Genomic DNA, 26,877 nt, shown 5'->3' on the forward strand with positions numbered 1-26,877 from the left:
AGACCAGCGAAGGTGAGGAATTTCGAGTTTCCTGTAGAAATTGCGGGCAGGAATATTTTGTCCTTTTTCAAGATGTTCCCATTCCTTTGCTTCAAGCTGCTGTACTTTGTTCCATTTCCTTGCTGTGAAAAAAAAAAATAAAACTCACCCTCACACACACACACACACAAACACATGCAGTAGAAGAAAAATAATGTTTTTTGGATTTCAAATGAGGTCACCCAGGTCTGTCTCCAGGCACAGCTGACCGCTCGGGAGTCACAGGGGCTTTGTGGCAGACGTGTAATGTGAGCGATCGACTTTGAGGGCCCGGGAGCACAAGCAGGTTACCATGGGCAAGCTGAAAAAAGACACAGTGGCGGTGGCTGAACGGAGCTGCACACACACACACACACACACACACACACCCACACACACACACACACACACACACGACGATTCAAAAATATCCCAGAGGCACTTCACAAAGAAACCAAACAAGCAGCCCACAGAGCAAACTGCCTTGTTAGCCACGCTGATGTCTGCAGCTACAATGCCTTTAAAGGACCAGCAGAGATTCTGACGATCTGTCACAGGCACAGTGTAACCTTACACTCAGAGTGAATGCGCGGAGACAAGCTCTAGGTGGAAGGGCACAGGCCCTTGCACATGGCTGTCGTCATGCTAAACTAAACGAGGCAGTCCTTTCGGCTGAAGCATAACAGACGTGACAATCCCCATTCGCCAGGAGCGACCCGTGTTTCACTTCCCGGCTATTGCATTTGTGCGCCTGTGAAGAGATGTGCACCGTGAGAGAAATCCGCTGCGCTCAGTGCCTCCTGAAACCCTACATGTTCATTTTGGAAAAAGCTTTTGCTGCCTGAAATTCATGACTCAATATTTCAGGCGCGCAGACAGGACTGCTGTCAAAAAGGGTCTTAAATAACTTGAGTGAAATTCTAATGTGTGCTTTCCTATGACGGCAGCAGTCAGTTTGTCAGATTAAATTTCTCTTTTTCCATGCACTGTATACTTCTTTATAGCCTGAGAAACTCCTGAAATACTTTTTTTTATTCTGCCTGTTGGTGCATATGAGAGGCTTGGCAAACATGATACAGCATCAGAATGGATTTAGCATCAGTACAGCCGATCTATACATGCTGGGATCTATACATGCTGATTGATGATTTCCACCTGCACCCTAATCAGTCCTGGATACATGAAACCTGTTATCAGTTATGACATTTATATTCTTGAACAGTCAATTATCGTTTGTTCAATAAAATGCCAACGCAAAATGTCAGTGTTTGAATTATGGAGGCAGGGACACATTTTCTCTGCGTATAAAGAGGACTCCAAAGTACAACAGAAATCACACTCTGCTAGCAAGCTGTTCTGTTGCGTCTTAGAGAGAATAAAAGAGAGAGATTGTCTTGTTTGCTCTGTTGCAATTTCTACAAATCCCAAGAAAATTCAGCGTTTTTAATTGAATTAGTCAGTAATCAGATTGGTTGCCAGTTAATGTTTTTTGCTTCACTGTCCAACTTTTCCAGATTCGAAAGGTTTGTTATACACACTCCGCGAGAAGTGACAAATTTGTTCTGCCAAGATGATGTGTCGAGAGTATGTAACAGCCTTGGTAACCATGTAAAAGCAATTGTGTTACTTTACTAATTACAAAACAACAAGTCTACCAATCCTGATCATTCGTGCTAGCCAAGCGCTTGGGACACATACTGTAGCAAAAGCGTGACTCCTGAATGTAAGTTTACTGGTAAGCCAACATTTAGTAAACGCAGCTACAGAGTTGCAGTTCTCCTCTTTTGTTAAAAGCTAATTGTCTCTCCAAACCTCCAAATCCCATGCTATGCTAACATCATGCTAACGCGCCATATTCTCCAGCAAACTAAGAGCTACACTTAGAACTTAGATGGAATGGGCTGGTGCTAGCTGATTAGCGTGCTAATTTTAGTAGATATCAGTGTAACAGTAGTAGTAGACTGGCGTCTTTGACATAATGTTGTAGCTATAGTTTGTAACAGTTTGTTGAAATTTTTAACTAGTTTTTTGAAAAACAATTTTACAAATTTGCTAGCATAGACCAACTCCACCGCCTACAAATCTTCTTGTAGCGGAAAGTTGGTCTGGAATCTCTCCGTTGGGAACCGATTATGCTCCAGCAAAGATCTGCTCGACCAATCAAATCATTCTGGAAGGCTTAGACGAAATACACCAACATAGCCATACATGTCATCTGAGCGCCATGGAGTTGAATTTGTTAAAAACAAAATGGCTGCCATAAGAGAAGTGAGCTATGGCACCTGTTGTAAAAGATATTGACAGCAAAACAACTTTAAAGGACGAACAGTTAACAGCAATTAAGGCATTTGTCAAGAATAAGGTCACATACTTTGCTGCTCTGAAGCACGCCCAGTAATGAAATCCAAATAATGTGTTACCAGACTCATATACTGACATTTGATACTGAGATTGAGACAACAAATGGCAACTTGAAATAAATGACAACAACTGAATAACATTTTAGCCTAAATTTCACATTTAATATATAATTTTTATTCCACTGTCAGGATAAACCACCACACAGAAAATGCCACTTGACAAAAAGCTGGCATATTAAACATATCAATGCGCAGGTACAAACAGCCTAAGTGGATTCTGAGCGTGACAACATGCAATTTTTTTTTCCTACTGCCATGCTCTCTGCATGCTTTGACAAAACCTGGCAGTCGACTCCAATCTAAACCTAATCTGACGTGCTCTCAGGCTGCCATTGAATACGGAGCTGAAGCCTCATGCCAGTGCATTTGCAAAAATTCCAAGTCTGTTCCTTCTCTGGCTTCCACGCCGGATCTTGAGGGAACAGAGAGTCAAGTAAGAGCTGAAAAATTGCATTTGCAAACTTTCAGTCGGGCCAAACATGGCATTTAATTCTGATCATAAACCCTGACCTAACCTTCTTGACTCAGTGTATGCCCTGACACTCATGCAGTGTGTGTGTGTGCTTGTTAAGGCCACCGTGCTCAACCTCCCCGCTCCCTCTTTCTCCCCTCTGTCTCTTTTACAAGAGGTCACGACCCCACGGGTTCTGGGAGAGAGGTGAGAGTTTACATTGTGAGGCCAGACGGGATTCCCAGGCCCACTAAACATGCCTGAACCACAGAGACGCTGCCTGGAACTTTATCTGATGGACAACAATGGCTCTACCGTGTGTGTGAGAGAGAGAGAGGGAGAAAGCGAGGGAAGAACTGGGGAGAGTGAAGGGCAGAAGATAAGGAGAAGTATTGGAAATGAAGTCAGCGGCACTACACACAAACACGCTACTCACTAGCATCCATGCCACCTGTATAATCACGCATAAATACACACTGCATGCATTAGAGCTCACATCCAAGCTCCTGCACAAACACCCCGCTTTAGACATCTCCTCTTCAATCAGAGCGTCCCGGGCCACACACCCTATCATCACCGCTACTAAATAAAACATGCACTTTGCGACCTGTGTATATCTGCGTGTGTCGGGCAGAAGCTGATGCAACGTCTGCGAGGATTGGCACAACTCTGAGAGCGGGATCCAGGGGTCCTTGAGAACAGTTTAATGGAGTCTCGGTTCAATTTTTACAATCAATTGCCTCCCAGGAAGCTAATTTAATGATGCACAATAGAGGAGAGGTTTCAGTCTGTGCAATGTTCCCGCTACAGGATATACAGTTATGTAATTCTTAAATAAATCATATCAGTCTACAGGGGACATTGCAAGAGGGGATTTTTTTTTTTAAAAAAGAGTAACTGATTACAGGCTTAAAGGGTCAGTTCAACCAAACTGAAAAAAAGCAAAAATCCATCTTGCCACCGTTTCATTTGGAATGTAGCCAGAGAGTTAGGGAACTCTGCTGCAAAGTGGAGGCCAAAGAGATTTCACTTGAAGCTTTTGACACGGGCATCTGTTTCCAGAGAAAGTTTAACCGTCCCCCTGGATAACCCAGGGAAAAAGCAAGTCAGCAGTTTTTTAGTGGGACTAGTTTCTTTAAAACAGGAGCTGCAACTAAATAAATTAAAAAACAAAACGCTGAATACATTTAGTTTAGATGTGACAAACAAATATCGCCCCAACGTTTATGCTATTTCTGCTCGAAAACTCAAGGAATAAGGAATTAAATGTCACAATAGTTGCAGATGAACTTTGAATTAACTGGTTCATTAGCCTCTGATCCAACCCTTTCTAATGACTGATGCAGTGATCCAATGGCAAATTTAGGACGAGCTTGATCCTTTAATGAAGTGAAAGTACCAATAGTAAAAATACTGCATTACAAGTAAATCCTGGATTAAAATGTTAGCTCAGGACTTACCAATCAGTTAAGCAATCCGGAAATCATCAGAAATGGCACACTAACATATCAGATCATTACGATTTTGCAGCCTGCAGCCAAAGAGCAACATGAGAAACTGTTTAAGGATGAGAGCACAATTTCACAAGTGACACCAGGCAACAGGACAAACCTTGACTAGTCAATTCATGTTTCATATCCTGATTATAATATATTTGGTTCCTTATCTGATTTGTATGCAATGTGAAACGCATGTGGAGTACAATACTTGGGTTCCAGTTGTCCGAAAAGAGACCTCATCACATTAGGATAGTGCAGGATGGCGAGTTCCCTTGAGGGGATTAGGAATAATAATTGCCCGCCGCTGCCAGCCGCTGCCAGCAGTGGTGACTCACACAGAGAGCTGGTGTATCTACAGAGAAATCCCTCCTGAATCAGAGATGTGGCAGCGCGTCGGTTCGGTTTCACGCCGCCGTGGCTGATATGAGCTCCTTCTCTCTCTTTCTCTCTCTATCTGCTCTATCTCATGTCCCATCAGTCTGTTATCCCCTCCACTCGCTTAACAGTGACCGTGTATCATCAGCTACAGGCTGCTGATGCATGTTCCTGTGCGTTCTCTGTCAGGACTTGATATTTCACCAGTGCTCGCATTTGGATGGTTGGTGCATCCTGGAGGAGCACAAAGCCTGGCAGACTCGCTGTCTCCAGCAGCGCAATTATGAGATTACCATTTGTGCTTCTGAGTGATTCGGTTTGTTAACTGAAAGCAAAAACTCAAAGTTTATTTTAATCCATTTTGCACTTCTACAGTGAAGCTGGTGTACAGTAGGTCAGCAGATTGAAAACTCGGAGGTCCCTTTACGCGTCCGAGTGCAGGCTTCTTTTTGATTTTGGCGCACAGATATTGCACCCACTCACGCGCGTTCATTGGTCTTTTTTTTTTTTCTTCAAAGCAGCAGATAATATCTCATCATTTAACATTTAACATAAATTGATGCAAATCCCTCCAAGAACGCCCACCGCTGATGTGGAGAGGAGTCCCCTTTACTGTGCGATAAATTATTAAACCCGTGTCTCCAGGGGCGCACAGATTAGAGCGGACGTGGGTTCTAAATGCTCCCTGGAGACTGTTTATTCCTAGATAAGCATTCCGCTTTGATTTATTATTATTATTATTATTATTATTATTATTTATTAAAGCCTTCGGTCTCCAGATGGTAAGAAGTAATAGGAGGATCACCTTAGGGTCGCATTGGGCTGCCAGTGCCCAGACTGTGCCAAACCCAGCTGCCACCGGTTCCTGTCGCCAAGCCACGTTTCTGAAGACAAAAAGCCCCTCCACCACACCACCACCACCACATCCATGCCACTTGTCAGCTGAGGAGAAGCGAGTTAACAGCGCCTGGTGGCTCGCATCCAATCATAGCCTGTATATATTAACGCACAAACGCAACACTTCCACCAAGAAAGAAAGAAGCACTCAACAAAAGGCGGACAAAAGCGCGCAGATAACCAGTCCACAGTAATGTGCCACATGGAAGACTGATTTACAGCGCACTGCTGCTGCTGCTGCTGCTGCGTGATTTACACCTTCACACGGAACAAGTATTAATTATTCATCGGCTGCGTTAATGTACAGACCCAACAAATCGATGTGTCAGCATGCCAGGAGGCAGCCAGACAAGATGCCATACATCAATAGCTACACACACACATGACAGAGAAGAGAGGAGGGAGATCCTACCTGGTTGGAACATACTTTGGAAATAAAAGATGACCAGAATAAAGGATCCCAAACAAGTGGCAAATACCATCCGGCATATCCTGCTCATCCTCATCAGTTCGCTCAGAGTCTGTTTCATGGCCGGACGGAGGGGCTGGAGGCGGCTGCTCGCTTTGTGGGGTGGAATGAAGGGCCGGCTTGTCGGAGGCTCCGGGGGCTCTGGTGGTACTGATGAGGATTGTCCGCCGGTCAATGAGCTGAACGCATCCAACAAGGAGCGTACCACTGCTCGGCTGAAGGAGGGGGGGAGCAAGGGCAGGGACGAACGGATCGGCGGCACCTCCCCCTCGCTCGGAAGAAAATGAGAGCGTCCACGTGTGCTTTTATTCGAGAGAATTATATGAAAAGCTGCTGGTTTAGCACCTCAAGCACCACAAAGTCTATCTCAGAGGGCCACACAGACTTTACAGAAAATTATTTTTTTTAACGTCTGATACACATGTTCTAATAATAACATCATATATTTAGTTGTTTCTGCTGCCAGTCACCAGAGTCGACTCTAGACGTTTTGGTGTAGGTGAGATTATGGTTTTAAAAACAGAATACAAAAGTTGCAGCGCGGATTTAAGTCAAAGTCAGTCCCAGTGACAGCAAATGTTTTCTCAGTGCCCGTCACATTTGTAAAGTTGATCTGCCTATTGCGGCAATTACAAAACAAACGGCAAGTCATAGACTGTATATAAACATGTACTACGCATCCCCACTTCCTTGAAAAAAGTGATACTATTTACTATATACGGCATACGCCATCTTACCAGTTCGCGCACTGTGGTCGCGAGTGGAGCCATGCAGAATTGTGTAATCGATGACCCGCCCACACATGGACCACTTCATGGAGCATTTGGCATTGGCAACTTGTAGTCGTCATGATGTCACATCATAGTGTTAAATAAGTAGCTAAAACGAAACTTAACAGGAAAAAAAGTACACTAGAGTGTGCATCAGTATTATATTAACAACCTATATAACAGAAACCACCCTTGAAAAATTATAAATTATTTGGCATGTATTTTACTGTTCTGGTTTGGCCCAAGTCCCATCCACTAACATGGAGGAGGAGGCGCTTATGACCAATACTGCAACCAGCCACCAGGGGGAGCTCTACTTGCTTTGGCTTCATTATTGAGGAGCTGTTCCGTCATCCATCTTTATACAGTCTATGTGTACGGTACAAGCAAAAGATGTAGCTGCAACAGACAGCCTGCTGCTTGATGTGTTCGACATAACAGAAATGATTATCTAGTTGTGATGACGCATTACTAAAATAAAAGGTTGCCCTACAATTATATGGTTACACAGTAGCTACAGTATCTACAGTAGCATTATTAGACAATTGTGTAGTATTTCAACTTGTTCCCATCAAGGATATATTGCAATATAGTGTTGTGACACAGCTACAACTGAGTCTTTTATCAGGGCTGTGCAGCTTGTATAAAATAATAAGCTATAATGTAATAAGCTTTGGCTGCAGCCTCCTCCTTTGCGTTCAAAGTTACCATAAAAACATGTTTGAATACCTATGAAGCTGTCAAATAAAGCTGTAAAAAGTGCAATTTTTCCTTCTGAAATGTAGCTGTGCATAATATACACAAGTGAATACAGCATGTATTTTATACTGCAGCATCTCTACATAGTTCACTTTTTCATTTTCACTTCAAATATATAGCTACAGCTAGATGAGTATATGTGAGATCTAATACAAAAAGTGCATGTGTCACATTTCAGATATTTATGAGTTCAACAACCACCCTAAAAATCTTACATGATTTGATAAATGGTTGAATAAGCCAATAATTCATAAAACAGAAAAAGAAATGAACGATATTTATCACATCTTTACTTGTTTTCTTGCCTCTGCCATTAATCATCTTACAGCCACAGATGTATCTTATGACCATTTGGAGGTCCCTGGGCCCATGATTGTAGACACTGTGTACTCAAGCTGTTGCAACAGGAACATGCAGCCTATCTACATTAATTATCTACATTAAAATATCTCATTACAATATTATAACAAGAAGGACACAAGTATGACAATTTAAGTATACTACTGACAATACTTCAGTAATTTTACTTCATGATATTTCACTTTCACTTGTGGAGGACTCTTTTAGCATTGCTGTATTGGTCCTTAAGGGCTCTGAATGCTTCCTCTATCTCTAACACAGTAGAAGTGGTAGTATCAGTTGCAAACATTATAGAAGCAACAGTGCCACTTTTAATGAAATGAAAATTACTGTCACCCCATGCAGCTGACTATTTTATCTGCTTTTTCTTTTTCCTTCAGTTACTGTTACCGTCCTAATACACTATGGCTTCATTTGTCTATTCCACATACAGCTACAGTGCCACCTATCGGCGCAAGAGAGCACACTGCACGCGGATCTGTTAAAACCTCTGAACACTGTCCAAGACACGCAGGCAGTGATGGATAGACCTCTGCGTAGCATCTTAACCTTGCTGCACAAAGTTACGGACGCTGCTTGGCTTTGATCAAATTATGCTCTAATGGCATTTTCAGGCACACGCCAAAAGAAACAGTCCTGTGCACTTTTTCTAATTAAGATATCTGTCTTACACAAGCAGGTCTGTCGGGGGAGGAGAGAATCATAAGGTGGTCTCGGGTATAACAAATTTGCATCCAGTCGTTCTGCAGCAGCGTTGGATGGAACCTCATCCTAATGACAAGCTGTGTCACGCAGAGAGAATTCAAATGATGCCCTTGCACAGGACACAGACATGTTGTAAGCACACAAATGTACATTTTTTAATCTAAATGCAGAGTGCAGAGCTGAGGTGGTGGGGGAAACTCGGAGGGTCACAGGCAGGCTTTAAGAAATAGCTGCCCTCCAGTTCATTTGTATGAGACGCTTCACTTAATGACTCGCATGAATAGTAAACCGCCGTTTTAAGGCAGTTGCTATGCTTGGCCATGCTGATCAGACAGAGAGTATGAAAGAGGGAAACAAACAAGACTGTGCATCAGGGAACTCTGGCCTTATGTCTCAATAAAGACATCATATGCATTAACTAAAGTAAGAGCACTTGTCGATAAATACTATTAATTTGGGGGAAGTCCATAATCCCTCTCTAGTTCATTACATGAAATTAAGGCTTTCAAGCTCCTGAGGCGTGCGCCATAGCAATAAAAACACAAGGTATAAGCCAGAGCTTTTACTCCATTTAAATGCATCAAATCCCAGAGCCTTATCACGCTCCTGCAGCCTTTAAAACCTCTGCTACATTCAAGCTTACAGAGCCTTTCAAAGGCAGAACCGTAGGGAGCATCTTATCATCCCCAAATTTGAGAGCCCCAAAAAATGCATCAATGGGACTGCATATTTCAAAGTCACGCTCATGCAAACAAACCTAAAAAGCATCAACGTGCTCAAAAACTAGAAGTGTGTCAGCAGCAGAGCATCAGTCCTCGCCCGCCTGTCTGTCCGTCAGGCTTCAGGTGAAGACGTCATTGGGTGGTCAGGTGGCCACGCTGCCGGCGTCACTCCTCAGACGCAGCACTCCCCTGCTGTCTTGTACTGTTGCTGTAGGCAACTGTGACTGACAGCAGGGAGCTAACCTCAGCAGTTTCCCCTGAGCATCAAGGCCTCAGACATACGCTGGGTCTGGGTCAATGAGGTGAGGACCTAGGGCACAGAGAGAGACCAATATATGAGCAGAACATGTCAAGGGACTGTATTGCCGTCAGGAATGTGAGAAAATTAATGTCTTACTTTGCTTGCTACATAAAAGTGTGACCCTAGCAGATTCCATCATGTAGTCTCATTTATTAGTAGGAAAGTTTAGAACAAGTCATGGCCCTTATTTGTCTTAGACTTCAAAACTGCCTCTTAAGAGAAATATTAAGAGTCAAACAATAAGATATGTCTACTCACTGAGGTATTTTTCCACAGTCAAAAACTTAAAGCTGCATTAAAAGTCTTAGACCACTTGTGGAAACAAAACTCTTCTGTCGTTCACCACATAAAGCCCGCGTCAACAATTTGATTGGCCTGGTAGATTTTTGCTGGGGCATAATCAGTTCCCAACAGAATGCCTCCAGATCAGCTTTCATGATGAGCCCAAGTCCACCATCTCCAGAGGAAAATATCAAGCTCTCTGGCTGCAGAATGCTTCATTATGTCACCAGCCTCTAACTTTGTGTGTCTGAGCATGTAGTGAACGGTGGGCTCATCTGAGCTTTTTTAAATGTGTTGCTTTGAGCAGCATTGTGGGCCTCAAAGCCAAAATCAGTGAGTTCCAACACTCAGCGCTGTTGAAACTTGCAGTGGATCATAATTTTCTTGTGGCAGCCACACCTTTCACATAACATGCAGTAATCTGATTCAACGATCAAATTAAAAAAGCAGATAGGTGCAGGTTAAGGTAATCAGAAACAAATGCCAAAGTTGTAATAAAAACATGCTAGGTTACACAACTACAAAATTAGGCTTTAAAGCCCTGATGAATGTGGGCACAAATCCGACATCTGACCTGTCATTATTACAGTCTCCTGTGTCCCTCAGTGCAAACAATCTATCTAATCAATCAGTCCAGAGGAGACATACTGTGTGATTACTCAGTATCCCCAAACACCATCTTGGCTGACATTGCCAGGACCAGTGACCTAAATTTAACATTTCATTGAATGCCTTATTAATTAACTTTGCAAAATGTCAAGTATTAACCCGCTTATGTACTGCGGGGTCAATCTCCGCAGAGATATGCTGTGAGCGACAGGTTTTATTAAATTTTGCCCATGAATAATTCAAGGAGGCAGCATTCGGAGCAGGAAACTCATTCGAATCTGCTGCTCTGGCATTGACCCCAGACAGAAGAGCTTTCTTGAGGACTGAGCACGGCAATGTGTTAGCACCGAGCTCTCAGCACCGTGCCGGAATCAAGGAGGCAGCAGTGAACTAATAGCATTGACAAATCAATCCAAAAAAAAGTGTCAAAGTAATCATTTTGATCATTAATAGGCTTGGAATGACAGCTGTTTTATGAAATCATTTAAAAAAAAAAAAAAAAAAAAAAGCAATGCTGACCTGGGCTGATCCGGAGTGGATGCCCACTGTGGCATCTAGTTGTTGTTTGGTGAGACCACATTTCATTGCAGCAACGAAACCCTGGAGGATATCTCCAGCGTTGGGGCCCATGATATGGAGACCGACCACACGCTCCTGTTGAAACATAGCAGTGTTGTAGAGGTTTCATCAAGAGCTGAGGCACCTGTCATGGTAGACTCAAAATGTTCGAGCACGGGTTGTCATGGTTATGTCTTTGTGGTCTGGCATACTTGAAGTCTAACCCAGAAGTGTCAAAGTCACATCTCGGTGAGTTCTACAGTAAAAAAAAAGTTCATGTTCAAGTTCTGTTCAAGTTCTTCTGTTCTTCAACTGTGCTGCACCATGGGAGTCAGCCTGAATCATGTCCAAAGTCCTCAATTCAAAGGTCTGAGCTTGGTCCCTAGTCCCTAAGATCACTTCCAAGTTGGTGTCTACTAGTAGATTCCAAGTCCTTCAATGTGCTGTCTTGTCCTTGTCCTATAGTCGTTGTTTGTGTGTAATCCTGAGTCACAAAAGCAAATGTCGTGAGTTCTCAAGAGTAAAGGTAAATTTGAACCAAGTTAAAGCCTTGAAGAATAGTCTCTAGTCTAGGTTCCATGACGCAACCATACAAGCCTGGCTCCCTAAGACCCAGTCTGTGTCCAGTTCCCTTCATTATGTCTGAACTCCTGTTGCAAGTTCAAGTCCTCCACGCACAAGTAGTCCCAGTCACTGGTCATGTGTAGAACGTCCCAAAGCTTAAACACGAATTTCAGTCACCAGGGTCATGCTCGAATTGAGTTCCTTAATAAGCGAGCCAGAATTACTGATGTAGTGTCGGGCTTCAAGAGACAAAGAACAAATTTAAACTGACAAAAACAAATTAATGTCAGTTTTATGGTGCCTGCAGTGTACGGTATTTCAGTCTGAAGACGGGGAATAAAGTGCAATTAAAACGTCAGAGGGCTCACAGTGTAATTCACCGACACACAAAAGCCGCTGATTACTAACACAGTTGTCATCTGCATGACAGACACGCGTTTTAAAACACGGTTATCTCGAGTGATGCCAAGTCACTTGTGGAAAGAGCTAAAAATAAAACAAAAGTGTGGGTGGATTAATGAGGTATGACCCGTTGCGCAAGTTGTGGCATTATGATTAAGTGTTGCCTGAGGAAAAGAAAAAGAAATCTCTTTATAGCTGAGGCATTATATTGCGTATCACACTCGTAAATGTGTGTGGGTGGGTGGTTTGTTTGGATATGTCCATAGGGACACAGTCAGTTCATTAGATGCTTAGTATTGGATATAATTGCATATTAATCATATGCATACACTTTGTATATGAATGTAAAGTTAAAAGAGAAAACCAAACAAGAACTTTAGCACTATGGTACAGAGGGAGTTGTAGGGAGTTGACAGGTTTTCTTTGAACACAAATACTTGTCAACTTGCAATGCAACAACACTTGAAACAAACACAACCTTTGGGACAACCTTTGCGGCGTCCGTAAATGGCTTTTTCGGTCGAGGATTACAGAGACCTCAACTCAATCTCACCGCGTGGAATTGCACTGCGCCGTGCTGCCAGGTGTTCCTGTCACTTTGTTTGCTCGTCATGTTAATCCACTAAATAAACCGACTAGCTTAAAAAAAAAAAAAAAAATTCAATTAAAATGGAAATGCAAGCCAACAGAGAAACGAAGGCTGACTGCCACAGAGTTGTTAGCAAACAGTTGCCTATTTACACATCACCAGACCCGGAGCAACATCAGCATTGATTCGAGGTTGGCTTTCTGGTCGCTACTTAAGTGGAAGTCCAATATTCACTCTCTTTTTTTCCTCTCGTTTTGTCTCCACCAACTCCAGACAGAGACATTTGGCACTTAAGCTTCTAAATGCTCCGCTATCAGCTGGATACCTAATTGCATTTACAGCATAGTAGATTTTACTTTTTTTTCTGACCTGCACTTAAAAATGAACCGGTGATAACTGTTACTGTCACTGCTTGCAACTACTTTCACATTACACCTCTATTTGATGTGCTGTTAATTTAACAGAATTGGTACAGTCAGCTTTAATATATGTTGATAGCACAGTTTTAATGATGCATACGTGATCTGGGATATGGCAGATGACTTTCAAATAGCAGGAGTTTTTGTTCCTCGCAGGGAGGATCCACTCCAGGGGCCAGTAGTGGCTGTGATACACCTGCAAATGGGAAGACATTTTTATTTTACTTAATTCTGCGAGGTTAGAGCTTCTGCTTGCTTTAGTATGCTGGACTGTGTGTGTGTGTGTGTGTGTGTGTGTGTACTTCAATGTTGGCTTCTCCAAATGTCAGATTGGCTTTCTCCTCAGACAAACCACAGGCAGCGTATTCCAGTGGCGTGAGCACAATAGTGGGCACACAAGTGTAATCACACTGCGGGCACAAAAACACAAACCATTTTTTCGCAGAACATACAGTGCGTCAGACTTCTAAATGACCCGTGGACACTAAAAGGCTCATTTATAATACTTAGGAGAAATTATGGTACAATGGTACGACTATTCCCAAACTGCGTACCAAGACGGCGTCCCCTCCATAGAGCCGACGAGCCAGCAGTCTCCCAGCGTGCATCGAGAGGCCAGTAGAGGAGGGGAGTCCGTGCTGCACGGACCCGATGGCGTAAATGTGATCCACGCTGGTCTGATCCCTCTCGTTCACCAGAATCCTGCCAGTGCTGCGGACACGTAAAAACGCGCACACGACAGGTGAACAAAATCTTTCGGGCACAAACGGAGAGAAAAAGAATGCACACGAATAAAACACACTCCTGGCAGAGCCGGACCCCGACACTCTCCAGGCCAATGTCGCTGGTGCAAGCCTTCCTCCCGACAGCGAGGAGCACCTGCACATAGCAAACAAACAAACAGGATAATTTACAAAATGAATAATCATTGATGTAAATACAAGGCTTCCGCTGTTCTTGGCAGGCAAAATATTGGAGAATTATTAAATGACATACTGTATCAAAGTCTTTCTGTACAGTTTGGCCTTCCTTGGAGATGATAGTCACTCTGAGTGGCCCTTTAGGCCCCTGCTGTGGTGCTGCTGTAGAATCACCTGCTTAAAAATGATTAATAATACACACCGTAGGATCTGACTTTTAGATTAACATAAAAAAAAATGAATTTAACTTAAAATGCTAGCAGTTATAATATATATATATATATATATATATATATATATATATATATATATATATATATATATATATATATATATATATTTATATGGGTAATAGTTGCGGCTGGTGTGTTTTTGTTTTTGTCAACAAATCAGCTTAAAACCAAAGACATAAATCAAAAGCCGCTCACAAATTCGTGCTTACATTTGTTAAAAAAAAAAAAAAGATTCAGTCATTTCCTGAAACAGCCGACCACTGTAGCTTTTAAACATCTTACTTTGTGAAACATGAGCAAACGGTGCATTTGTTGCAGGCTATCTGCAGATGATTAATCCACATTTTGGCTCTCTCGCGCGTATTCCCGTCAGCACAGCGCATGCGGGACTAAGTCAAAAGAAACTACAGTGCGTGTGTTTATGGTAATTGGGTAACACAGAGTGCAGCCTTATGGCAAAGAAGAGCAAGATAAATCAGGCTTTGGATACAAATCCAATGACATTTTTATGGCGGCACCGTTCAGCTGAATGACAATTCCTAGCTGTTTACGTCTCAGATAGATATTGCTGCCTGTTATTCTGTCTCGTGTATTCAGTATTTTTTGAAACACTGACTGCTGGACTATCACTGAGGATCACTTTCGGTGGGTTTGATCTATAAATCCACCACTGATTGACATCAAGAGGTTTTTTGGCAACAGCAGCAGAAGTACTCAGGTCCAATCAAACTTGAGATCCTCCCAGTCCCGTGTTGTAAAACTAGTACAAATATAACTGAAGTGCATTTGGAGTGATGGTAGAGGAGTATTATGAGGTAACTGTACACAGAGTGTGTAGAAATATAGTCCCTGTGAATTTTTATAGTTTGGTAGTCAGGTCCCATGTCTGACACAGGGTCACAAGATAAATCTGAGGGAATTTAAGATGATGAATGAATATCTAATCTTTAATTTCGTGTGAATCGCTAGGGAGATTTTCCCCTTTGGACCCTGAAGTGGTTATTTAAATAAAACTGTCTCTAGTTCGGACAGGAAATGGGAGGTGGACCTCCAAACAACTTCAAATTAACAAGACATTGTTAAATCAAACTAGGTTTAATCTGGAACAAATCGTTGTACTTTAAAAGCTTATATGCAAATACCTCTGTGAAATAAAGTTAGTGCAGTAAACATTTCAGTATGCAGTGCTTGAGTATATTTACTGCATTACTGGCTGGCAGAGGTGAGACTTGTGGTTGATTTTCGGGGACTGTTGCACACAAAATAGGCACGTTCACTGAGTTTCTGCAAAATCTTTCAAGAAATGTACTAAAACCTGACAGAGCAGAGACCAGAGGGGTAACACTGTAATGAATAACCACTAATAAAATCAGTTTGTAACCTCTTAAGTGCATGGGCTATACTATTTCACAATTTCAGACTGTGTTTCTAGCCTAACCCTGATAAAAATGGAAACATTTGTCATACCTGAAGTAACATCCTCAGTCTGCTCCACCTAACACAGACACAAAGAGACGCTGAAAGATGTTCTGTTGTGCTTTCAAACACAAATGGTGCTGTGTCTCCGTACCTTACTCAGTGAACAACGATAAAGGAAGTCCACCCCGGCGACAATCATGTGGTTTTCTATCTTCTGTGCCGTTTTCTGGTCAAACCCAGGGAGGAGACCGGGGGTGAGTGCGACGGTCACCGGCAGTCCAAGACCGAACAGGAAACCGGCGCACTCCAGGCCCTCAGCGGACCCACCGACCACCAGGGTGCGGCCTGGGGCGTGAGGCAGGGAGAGGAGATCCTCACTGCAGGGGGGGAGGAGAGAGGGAAGGGACTTTAGAGATGATGTTGAATGCACTTTTGTTCATTCAGGTGCATGCTGAATATGGCACATAAGAGCTGGCTGGCCTGGTTATGCAGTGCTCTGTTTCTCCAGGTATGCCCAGATACTGAGGTGTGGTTCCTGTAGCGATGACCAAAGTTTCTGCTGTCAGCTGCCTCTTTCTCCCATCCATATCTGTGACCTGAATATAAAAATAATATAAATATAAAAACACATCTTAGACTGCATCCGACAATGTCCCAGGAGATATTTGTAAAAATAATTCCACTTCTTCAAATGTTGATGGCACAAAGATCTGTCTCTGTTGAAAAATCTTTTCATGTTCTGCTTGTTTCATTCTAAAATACATCGGGAAACGTACCAGTCGGTTACCTAGGCAACCGGAGTCTGGAACATGCAGCAGCGACCAAATGTCAAATGCAAAATGTTCGATGATCAAATCATTTCGCTTCACGTTGACGGGGCTTAAGGATCGCAGGTGCTGCTGGGGTTTACCTCGACTGTGTGAGGCGCCACGATCCGTCCACGGGCACTGAGGTGAGAGACTCCGCAGCTCCTCAGCTCCCTCTTCAGCTCCAAACTGGCAGACTTCACCTGCTCCTGCACGGCTTGCACCAGCTCGTTCCAGCCGTGTGACACTGAAATGAGCCGTTGCATACACTTGTCGCGCAAATTTACACAACTAAAGAACGCACATGTTTGCCATATTAGCTATAACTGAGAGATAAATGGGAAGTTTGGTCACTCTGCGCCTTATCTCACTATCTTACCCTCTTGTTGGATCCTCCAGCCGTAATTTTGAGAGTCTTGAATAGCTCTTCCAAGCAGTGATGTCTGTTGCAGAAATTTCCTGATGCTGTCTGTGTCGGAACTGGAACCTGGAGAAGAGAAGAGAAGAGAAGAGAAATGATCCGTAATCACCGCAACTCTTGACAGTCTGAGAATTAAACACTCACCCCTCTTGGTGCCTCTTGGAGAGGGGGCCATTAGGTCAAGGAAAAGCACCTTTTTCATAAACCCTGCAGCTTCCTGAGGAATGGAGAGAAGAAAAAAAAAATAGACTGAGCGTGACAGTGAGACAGGAATGAAGAGGAGGGGAATTAAATATTTAAAGGGGTTAAGCATGTGTCCTTCTCAACAATCCAAGCTCTTGCCCCTTCATCTCATCTCCACTTTCCTCTAGAGCTTGCTCACACATCATCCCATTACCATAATGCCCATTAATATGATAATCATCTGAGCTGTGCTTTGGCAGAGAGCACGTTCATTGACTAGATTAGGAGTAATTATTATGAGGTTGAGTTGGTGAAGGGTTCTGCAACCCTTTGAGTTACAGTTGGGTGCATACAGAGGAATGCATGTAAATGAATGGAAAGTTATTTATGTCTGAGTGGAAGGGGACATATTTGGCTAGCTCTATGTTTCAGAATTTTTTTTAATGATTTTCCCCTTTTTTTTTTTTTATCCCTCATGGGGATATTCTCTGCATTAACCCATTCATTTACGCAGCATGTGCGGCACTTGAGTGGGACTTCATGGATGCGAATGCGCGACCTTACGGGGACGAAACTGCTTTTCTAACCACTGCTTCTTATCCTCCTGCTTGCTATCAGATGAGTCTTTTAATGTGATGCCTTGGCCAGGAATCAAACTTGAATCAACTGCTTGGCAAGCAGCTACCACTATCCACTATAGTGGCTCCATTATTCATGTTTATATACATACACTGATCAGCCACAACAGTAAAACCACTGACAGGAGAAGTAAATGACATTGACCATCTTGTGACAATTCAGTGTTCTGCTGGGAAACTTTTGGACCTAGCATTCATGTGGATGTTACTTAGACATGTAGCACCCATCAAGACCAGACCAGACACCCCCACCCCTTAGCAATGACACTCTTTGATGGCAGCAGCCATCCCCAGTAGGATGCACACATACAAACGGTTTAGGAACAACTCAAAAAACATGAAGAACAGCACAAGGTGTTGACCTGGCCTCCACTAGATTCACTAGATCCCAAACTGATCAAGTATCTGTGGGATGATCCACAGAGGCCCCTCCCCTCAACCCACAGGACAAGGGAGGCACAAGGGTGAACTACACAATATTAGGAAGGTGGTCATAATGTTAAGCCTGATTGGCCATTTGTAGACACAGTTGCACTTTTACCCAGTTGGATACGTTGAGCCACACCTATAACAAGGGTGTCCAACTCATTTTAGTTCAGGGGTCACATACAGCCCAATTTGATCTCAAGTGGGCCAGACCAGTAAGATAACAACATAATAACCTATAAGTAATGACAGCTCCAGATTTTTTTCCATTTGTCTTAGTGCAAAAAAGAACAAGTAAATTAGGAGAATGTTTACATTTAATAAACTACCCTTGGAAAAAAAAAAAATGAAATTTTTTAACAAAAATAAGTGAAATGTGGGTACGTTGTTGGTTTAGTCCTGGGTCTCAGTGTTAGTGTTCTGTCCATGTCTCTTACTAAAACAGTGGACAAATTAGGGATATCAGATATTTCCATTGAAAAATTGCACTCTGTATGACACATGCAAATTCATGCTGCGGGACGGAGTAGACGCGCCGGCGGGCTGATTTCGGGTGGGGAGCCGTATGTTTGACATCTGTTATCTAAAATAAAGTTACGTCCCTGGGTGGGCTCGAACCACCAACCTTTCGGTTAACAGCCGAACGCGCTAACCGATTGCGCCACAGAGACGTGCCCACGGAGCTTCTACGGCCATTACATCACCCAATTGCCAGACTTAATGCGCAGTTCCACGGTCCTTTTCCTAGATTCCATCCATAGATTGATTTCACGTAGTGCTCTGAGCTCCAGAGTTCAAGCTGTGCCCTGTAAACATTAGCCCACACTGAAAGGAGTTGGTAAAAATCGCTATGAAGTTCGGAGATATGCAACTCCAAACACCTTCTAGCAAACCTGACACTGCTTTTTTTGTAAAATCAAGTTGGTTTAATCTGTAGCAAACATTTCAGTATGCAGCACAAAGTTTCATAGTTCAAAACGATTCTTAAAGATTGTTCTGAAGCACAATGCTGGAGCATATATACTGCATTACTTTCCACCTGAGTCTATGTTTGGGGGAGAATAAATCTGGGATTTATGTAGGTCAGACACATTGCATTTCCAGTAAATTCAGAGTTGTTTTACCAGTTTACATGAACACGTTGATATTAATGCAAAAATATACAATACTACAATACTTTCATCAGTAGGCCCAATCAACCACTGATTCTGTGATAGTGACTTTGCAAAAAGAATGCAGTTATTGTAAGATGAAGCAATTTCATGCATACTGTTTTTGGAGTTTAAACTGCGTAAAAGACAGATGTCAGTATGTATATGAATGCATGCTTTCTGCCATATTTTTCTTGTCCTGGTCTAATTTATCTTGCTGAATAACAACTTGGCTGACCTTTGCCACAGCCAGGCCTCCTGATCCTCCTCCAATAACCAGCAGATCATAGTCATAGAGCCCCGGGGACAGTCCGTTCGGTGGGTCCATGGTTCACCGATCACGATCCGGGACACTGCAGAGCTGTCGTTACAACCTAGAAGCACATGCGCACACAAAGACCTAAACCACAGCCGTCCCGAGGAGGGACTTTGACCCGCGCGCTCTCACTGAAAGACAGCTGCTGGGAGAGGCGTTCAAATGTGAATACTGAACAGTCTGGTGACATTTATTATTTATTTATTTATTTATTTTTTGCTGTCTTTTTATTTCATTTGAATGTTGGACTAAATTATAACATCATACTGCAGCCTCTTTAAGTAATTGTGTTGAATGGAAGCTACTGAGCACTGTTCACTTCCAACTAAAAATAAAAATAAACAAGGTACTCTAAATATTAGTGAGACATACATGCCAGGCAAGTCCCAGTTAAGTGGATGAAAAAATAATATTGTAAACTGTTTTTTTACTTAAAAATTACTCAAAATGTTTAAATATCTAAAGTGAAACATAATAAAGGGGAACACGCTTAACGGATAACGCTTGAAGCTTGGGAGGTGTTGCAGTAAGATGGCGCCATCTTGTGACGAAACATGTTAAAACTCAACAGCATGCCTTTGGTGAATGAGCTTCAGTCTTCTGGATATTAAATTTAAAACACAGCAAGAAAGAATTAATCTGAAACGGCTCAATGCCATTACCACTAAACTGCATAACGTATGCGCCCAGGTGTACAGACATTTGTTGGCAGAAATTTCTTGCTCAGAATAAGGCATCTTACCTTGCAGGAAATAACACAACAACTAAGAGACTCTTTTAATTAACTTTGCTACTTTATCATTCAGTAGACAGACTCCTAAAACTACCTTGAGTCGGTAAGAAAGCTTTCTGTTGGATACAGTGCCTTCGGGCGCTTTGCTTCAGGCAATAGGTGGGAGTACGAATAATTGTTGGAGCAGCCTGAGCAGCCTCCTACAAAGGAAACGGAGGGAGGGTGAAACATTTGCGGAAAATCCCACAGGCAACATGAGACGCATTCCATTGCTGCCACAAACGTAGGAAATAACACCACAATCAATAAGAAAAAGGAGAGAATGAGAAAGAACAAAATCCACGATATTATATTTTGCCTGTCGAGTTTATGTAATGCTTTGCTGCGTTTGAGTAAACCCACACACAAGGTTGTTGTGAAGAATCTTTATTTTATTGTGTCCATCTTTGTTATAAACGTCTCACTGCATTACCGGCGTCTTCTTCTTGATTTTCATTGCAACTACTATACAGTGTTATGCTGTATTGCCGACACCAAGTAGAATAGAAGGTGGATCGGGAATAAAACTATATATTCTCTGATTCAAATAAAAAAAATTACCAGGTTCCATTCGTGAGTACACTTTAAACATGTGAAGTTGAAGCTTGTGGGGAGTCAGTGAACGTAGCACAGCCCTCTACTGATCAGACGCGGTAGTGCAGCCGCGGCTCCGCGCTGGGACTGGTCCTTTCGCAGCCATTTTCCGTCCAACCAAACAGCCGTCTCAGGAAGGTAACCAACCAGGGCTTCATTGCAGGTTTGTGCCTGGCTCCGGCCAATGATTGCTAACCGATTTCTCGTTAGCTCGAATGGAAATGTCCGTCTCTGTCTGATTTTTTATTTGTTGTCTGAGAGAATGAGGGCTGCTCATCAGGAAGTATCTCCAGCGGGGCGAAACTTTTAAACATATTTAACATTTCGGCCCCGGCCACGTCTTGCTGTGCTCTGTACGACAAAGAACAGGCCAACGCAGACGCGAACTGCAGTGGATTTACAATGAGAATTTATGCAAGGGACACTATGTACCTGATTAGGTTAACTACAGAAGGTAATGGCCCCTGGATAACCTCTCTTCATTATACTATAATCTTCAGTTTTCCTAAAGCAAGGGAGCCGACTAGCTAGCTCTTTTGGGGGGTTAACGTTAGCTATATACCCAACATAACCGCGGCTGACATTTGCTAGTTAGCATGCGGTAGCTGGTTCATACCAATATATTTAGCTTGTGGCTAACGTAAACTGACCTCACTGCAGGGTTAACATACGTCTAATCATCACGTTTTCGTATTTAAATTACTATGCTATTAGCACTAACGCTACTAGCTAGCTAGCAGTTCGAGGGTCGAGCCAAATTTTGAATTCCCGCAAATGAACAAACACGTAATTGAAATGTGTGTTGTGTAAAGAGGGCGCCAGTCTCCACTGTCCGCGGTCGAAAAAAAATTGCCCGTTCTCTAAAATAGTCAGTTACAAATGTATTCCGAGGGAAAAAGCAGAGGTCAAATTACCTAAATGCAACGTTGTGCTGCATAATACCAAACCCGCCAAGTCGCTGAGCGAATGACCAGGCTGGTCTGCTGCGGTAGCTAGGTAGCTTAGGTGCACACAAAGCAAAAACACGCACTTGGTTCATTTGTGTAGATTTTATTCTCAGCTTAAAATAGACCAGTTCAAAGTTTACTCAGTCGAAATGTTAAAATGCATTGACGTTATTCTTAAAACGGCCTAAAACCTCCCAGTATTCGTCTGAGGCTATCATTATTATTAAAGCTCATGTCCCTATTGCTCATAACTGATGTGCTAATGGTAGCCTGAGGGAGCCTTAGTGTTAACACTCGGTTGACCAAAAATGCTGCCATAGCCGAATAACTTGCTAATCAGTAATGCATTAAAGGCCTAAGTATTCAAGCCAGTGTGCCAGTATATTTCAGTTAATAATTGTCCAAACCAACCAGGAGCAAGGACTGCACAACTGAAAGATCATAGTTAATAACTGTTCCCTCAGCTCAGCTTTCTGTTAGATTTTTACAAAATAATGGCAGAGACCTGTTGTTATTTTCCAGGTTGTTGTTTCTTTTTAGTATTTTTACTTCATGGCAAACAAAAACAGCAAATCCTGTATTACTTCATGGCTCGTCCAGTTCACTTTGGAACTTTTGAGTGACATTATATGGTTACAGTTAGAACCACAAATCCCGTGAGCATTTCTAAGTGATCAGATGCATGACATGAGCAAAGTCTCTAATTTCCCCCCCAAGAAATCAGCTTTGTTGTGTTTAGATGTTGCTGCCATGTGATCTGTGTGGACGTGACACGCAGGCATACCAGGACTATGAGAAAAGTCCAGCAGCAATACGAAGAATCAGCTAACGCATTTATGTAGTACTCAGATCAAAGTCAGCTACTATAAAGGAAGAAAAAAAAAATACATAAATAGCTTGTCAACCACCGGTAGCTGTCACTTCCTTTACTATCACCGAAACCAGCTATTTTGTACTTGATCGCAGAAGCGTTGTCAGATGTTTTTTTCACAAGTGTTACTGCAACAGTTGACTCGGAGATGCCGGGTACATCAAAGTGTTGTGGACTGTGTTGCTGGCCTAGCATAGACAGACTCAGTTCTTACCAGAATATGAGCCTGGTAACACTCCATATGGATTTCATTATGGGGCAAGGTTCAACCGACACAGAGAAATCAAAAAGGTCTGCTCGCAACTGGATAGTCTTCAGGAATGCAATCAGAGCCATTTGTTGTAATACATTCAACACTATGGTGCTCAGATGATGTGTATAACTACGCTGATGTTAGCTCTTCTGTCCATCACCACATAAAGCCCACCCAAACAACTTGATTGGTCCAGCAGATCTTTGCCAGAGCTTAATCAGCTTGCAATGGAGTGACTCCAGACTAGCTTTTTAAGGATTTTGTGGGAAGTCGGGCTGGCTTCTAGGATGCTGTGTTGCTACAGCTCCAGATGTTTAAACAGAATGTGTGTGTGTGTGTGTGTGTGTGTGTGTGTGTTGCAGATGGACGGAGACAGCTCGACCACCGACGCCTCCCAGCTGGGCATCACTGGAGAGTACATGGCCTCCAGCCACTACGTCCTCCAGTCTCAAGATGGTGAGCAGAAAATAAGTGTCACCACATGACAGTCTCCGTCAGTGTTTTTTGTTATTATTATTTATCTATCTTAGGCCACAGAGAGCTGATCACATCTTTGTGTTTTTTTTAGATGATGGAGAGGAGAGTCTGAATGATCACGACGACGGCGGTATCAAGGAGAACTACAGGGAGCAGGACATCTACCTTCCTATCGCCAACGTGGCTCGCATCATGAAGAACGCCGTTCCTCAGACTGGAAAGGTTTGTGACGGGGAAGATGGAGCAAGAATCGTTTTTGAGAATGAAGAGTGATCAGTCCATCACAGTTAGACTGTGCGGGTGACGTTCAGTTCACCAGGCACACACTGTGACATAGTCAGGATCAGGTTGAACCAAGAAGTTGCAGCTGTTTCAGACAGCGTGACATTTAATGAAGTGATATAATTGACATAAGTGGTCCCACACATACACACTTGTGTAATTTAATAATCACAATGGATAACTAAATGTGATGATTTTTGTTTTAGTTTATTGTGCATGTCTCTGCATCATTTTGTTCATGGCAGTGTAGGCTATTCTCTATCACCTCTCATGTGGTATTTGGCTTTACATGGATGTTATTCAGCATCTGCTCATTTTTTTTTTTCATTTTCATATATGGCACAACTACAATTAATTAAACAGTTTGTGTAATTTAAAAATATTTATATATATTTTCTCCTTTTATATGACCAGCACAGACTACTGCCACCTACTGGTTAGGAAGAGTAATGTCCTCTCATGCAGGAGCAGAATACTCTGACATGGTGTACCTTTAAGTGGATTAAGGTTTCATAAAACATTACTGATACCCATACCTCTTAGCAGGTGGCATTATCAAATTAAATGAAGCCATTTAATGCCACATTATTATAAAATGTCTTAGCATGAGGCTGAGTGTTTCTGAAGGCAGCAGCAGATGGCAATATTTTCTCATTCAGAGTCAGAGTTCTTACACCTACCACTGTCTTAATGGGATGAATTCAGGATTTACATATTAATAAATACAATATAGTATTTAAATACTTTCCTTCGGCCCCATGTGAATATAACGCATTTCCTTCCTTTGGCTGTTGTATCCTGAGATGACTTAACTATGTGTGATGAGCGATCGTTTTCTTTTACATCCACAGATCGCAAAAGACGCCAAAGAGTGCGTGCAGGAGTGCGTGAGCGAGTTCATCAGCTTCATCACGTCCGAGGCGAGCGAGCGCTGCCACCAGGAGAAGAGGAAGACCATCAACGGGGAGGACATCCTCTTCGCCATGTCCACGCTGGGCTTCGACATGTACGTGGATCCACTGAAGCTATACCTGCAGAAGTTCAGAGAGGTGAGTGACGGACGAGGGGTTTCTCTTCATGCTTCAGCTTCACGTAATAGCTGATGGATTGATTTCACAGGGTCAAGACTAATATTCAAAAGAATTACAGTTGGTTGGTTGAGATTGCAAGGGCTGCACTATTGTTACCAATGAACGTAGGGGGAAAAAAATTAAACACTTGGAATTTCTTGCAACATCTGTCTCAAAAAAGAATCTTTTTCATTTGTCAATCCATCAGTTTTCTGGTACTTGTCTGAGCCTGGGTCATGTTAATAATAACTGTATTACTGTTAAATATTGCTGGGGAAAAGTGCAAAAAAATGGAAAATTAAACCTTAATATTTACACAATACAACGTTTGTGTTTATGTCCTGATGCTACTGTGCTCACACCTTTAATGTTGACTGGTGTTTTTCCAGGCGATGAAGGGGGAGAAGGGGATTCCTGGAGTGTCGGTGGGAGAAAGTCTGGGTGAGGAACTTTCAGACGAGAGCTTTGGTGAGTGGAGCACACACAGGGGCGATGTGTTTGTCCTCTTTGTTTGTTTTTAACCATGTTCTCACTTAGTCTGGGTCAATAAAATCCACCTTTCACCCCCTCATCAGCAAATCCACTGCCAGCTGGGATTATCACAGCAGATGGCCAGCAGCAGAACGTCATGGTGTACACCACCTCATATCAACAGGTAAAACTCTTGCTCTTAGCATAAATCAGTATTGCAGATTTATTTTTGTGTCAAAATATTTGATGACAAATAAATCAATTCTCAGCAGGGTGGGAATTAGTCTGATAATAAGGATTCAGCCTGTATTAGTTAAACCACATGTGAAATAGTCTGTGAGGGATGATAGTTCCTAGGCAGGGGTTATGTGCTATTCAACCAGTTTAAACATATTCTCAGATCTCTAATCTAAAATAACTTTCTTTCAGATTCCCACTGTACAGCAAATCCAGTTTTCTTGACGAGGCCTTACTCTGAGCCCAAACACAGCGGCTCCTGTGGGGCCCACGCTCGCCGGATGACCTCTGACCCCGTCAAAGGGTTAAGGTTGTCAGACGGACGGGGGAGGGAAACCCTCATGTACAGAAAAATCACTACCTGTTCATTAGAAAGTGTAGTTTCTAGTTGTGAGGTACCAAATGCTTCCAAAGCAGTTGGGAAAGTTGAGGCTTTATTTTAAAGGCTAGTCTTCTTACATGATTTAGTGGTGGAATTTTGTTTGTGTTAATGTGTTTGCTTTTGTGCTTTTATGTTTTTTGTTTTTTTTCTCCAGGCAGGGGTTGGGGTGGAGGGGGAATGGGGATGTATTGCATTTGAATTTTTATTTTTGACAAACCATTCTCTGGTTGAATCAAGAAGAACCACATTGTTCCTATTACATCAGATCATGCAACTCTTTTGTAAGTTCACACAGTTACCATGTGCTTTAATGTTATGGAAATCCTTTGAATAAAAATTCAAAAGTGAATTTCAAGATTTCAGTGTTTTTTCATAATACAACACCAAACAAGTATGCATTATTTTTATCATTTCACCTCTATATAACCTGGAGAATCTTACTGAGATTGTAAATTCCATTTATAAGACTGTCATGGCTGAGATGGGTAGCACAATAACAGGCATACCTATGACAATTTATATGACTACAGCAGAATCACAATAAAGAAATTCTCACATATCATGGATTAAACTGTGGCAATAAGTCAGAAGAATGTGCCTGCAAGTCATTCAAAATGATTTAGTAGCTTCAGTTATAGGGTTAACCCTATGATGCCAAATATATCATCAGTTTCTGGGACCTCTGTACCACCCACATAATCAATACCCTGAAAAAGCTGCTGTATAGTTTGATACTTGTCATCTGCCCCCTGGTGGATTTAACCAGGCTCTGCAGGCAATAGCAGGCCAATGTTTTCTGCAGATTTTTCTTATTTAATTAAACTGATTATATAAAAGAT

The 26,877-nt window shown here is 42.4% G+C and overlaps 3 protein-coding genes across 4 annotated transcripts in view; 1 reads left to right on the forward strand and 2 right to left on the reverse strand.

Moving 5' to 3' along the window:
* The window catches only part of chst11 (carbohydrate (chondroitin 4) sulfotransferase 11), a 95,995-nt gene extending 89,727 nt beyond the window's left edge, over window positions 1-6,268 (reverse strand). The window contains exon 1 of the mRNA XM_084573780.1: window positions 6,088-6,268. Coding sequence (XP_084429906.1) covers window positions 6,088-6,190 — 103 coding nt within the window. The 5' untranslated portion in view covers window positions 6,191-6,268. The remainder of the gene's footprint in view (window positions 1-6,087) is intronic.
* A 3,421-nt stretch (window positions 6,269-9,689) lies between these two features.
* Window positions 9,690-19,694, reverse strand: LOC311508310 (thioredoxin reductase 1, cytoplasmic-like; the record flags this gene model as incomplete). The annotated part of the gene is made up of 14 exons (XM_084573020.1): window positions 9,690-9,755; window positions 11,157-11,291; window positions 13,270-13,365; window positions 13,472-13,579; window positions 13,724-13,880; window positions 13,972-14,048; window positions 14,166-14,266; window positions 15,790-15,817; window positions 15,893-16,118; window positions 16,222-16,337; window positions 16,652-16,794; window positions 16,927-17,034; window positions 17,113-17,185; window positions 19,605-19,694. 14 exons carry the CDS (start codon window positions 19,692-19,694, stop codon window positions 9,690-9,692), a joined length of 1,524 nt encoding a protein of 507 aa, XP_084429146.1.
* A 1,441-nt stretch (window positions 19,695-21,135) lies between these two features.
* Window positions 21,136-26,639, forward strand: nfyba (nuclear transcription factor Y, beta a). 2 transcript variants are annotated; one of them, XM_084573136.1, is made up of 7 exons: window positions 21,136-21,211; window positions 23,482-23,575; window positions 23,688-23,818; window positions 24,730-24,927; window positions 25,338-25,416; window positions 25,524-25,603; window positions 25,849-26,635. In XM_084573136.1, exons 2-7 carry the CDS (start codon window positions 23,482-23,484, stop codon window positions 25,879-25,881), a joined length of 615 nt encoding a protein of 204 aa, XP_084429262.1. In that variant the 5' UTR covers window positions 21,136-21,211; the 3' UTR covers window positions 25,882-26,635. The 2 variants fall into 2 exon arrangements, with proteins under 2 accessions (XP_084429262.1, XP_084429263.1); XM_084573137.1 differs by lacking the exon at window positions 21,136-21,211 and adding an exon at window positions 21,380-21,502 and having other exon boundaries at window positions 25,849-26,639.
* Window positions 26,640-26,877: the final 238 nt, after the last annotated feature.

This window comes from Chelon labrosus (assembly GCF_963514085.1).
Source record: "Chelon labrosus genome assembly, chromosome: 23".
NCBI lineage: Eukaryota > Metazoa > Chordata > Actinopteri > Mugiliformes > Mugilidae > Chelon > Chelon labrosus.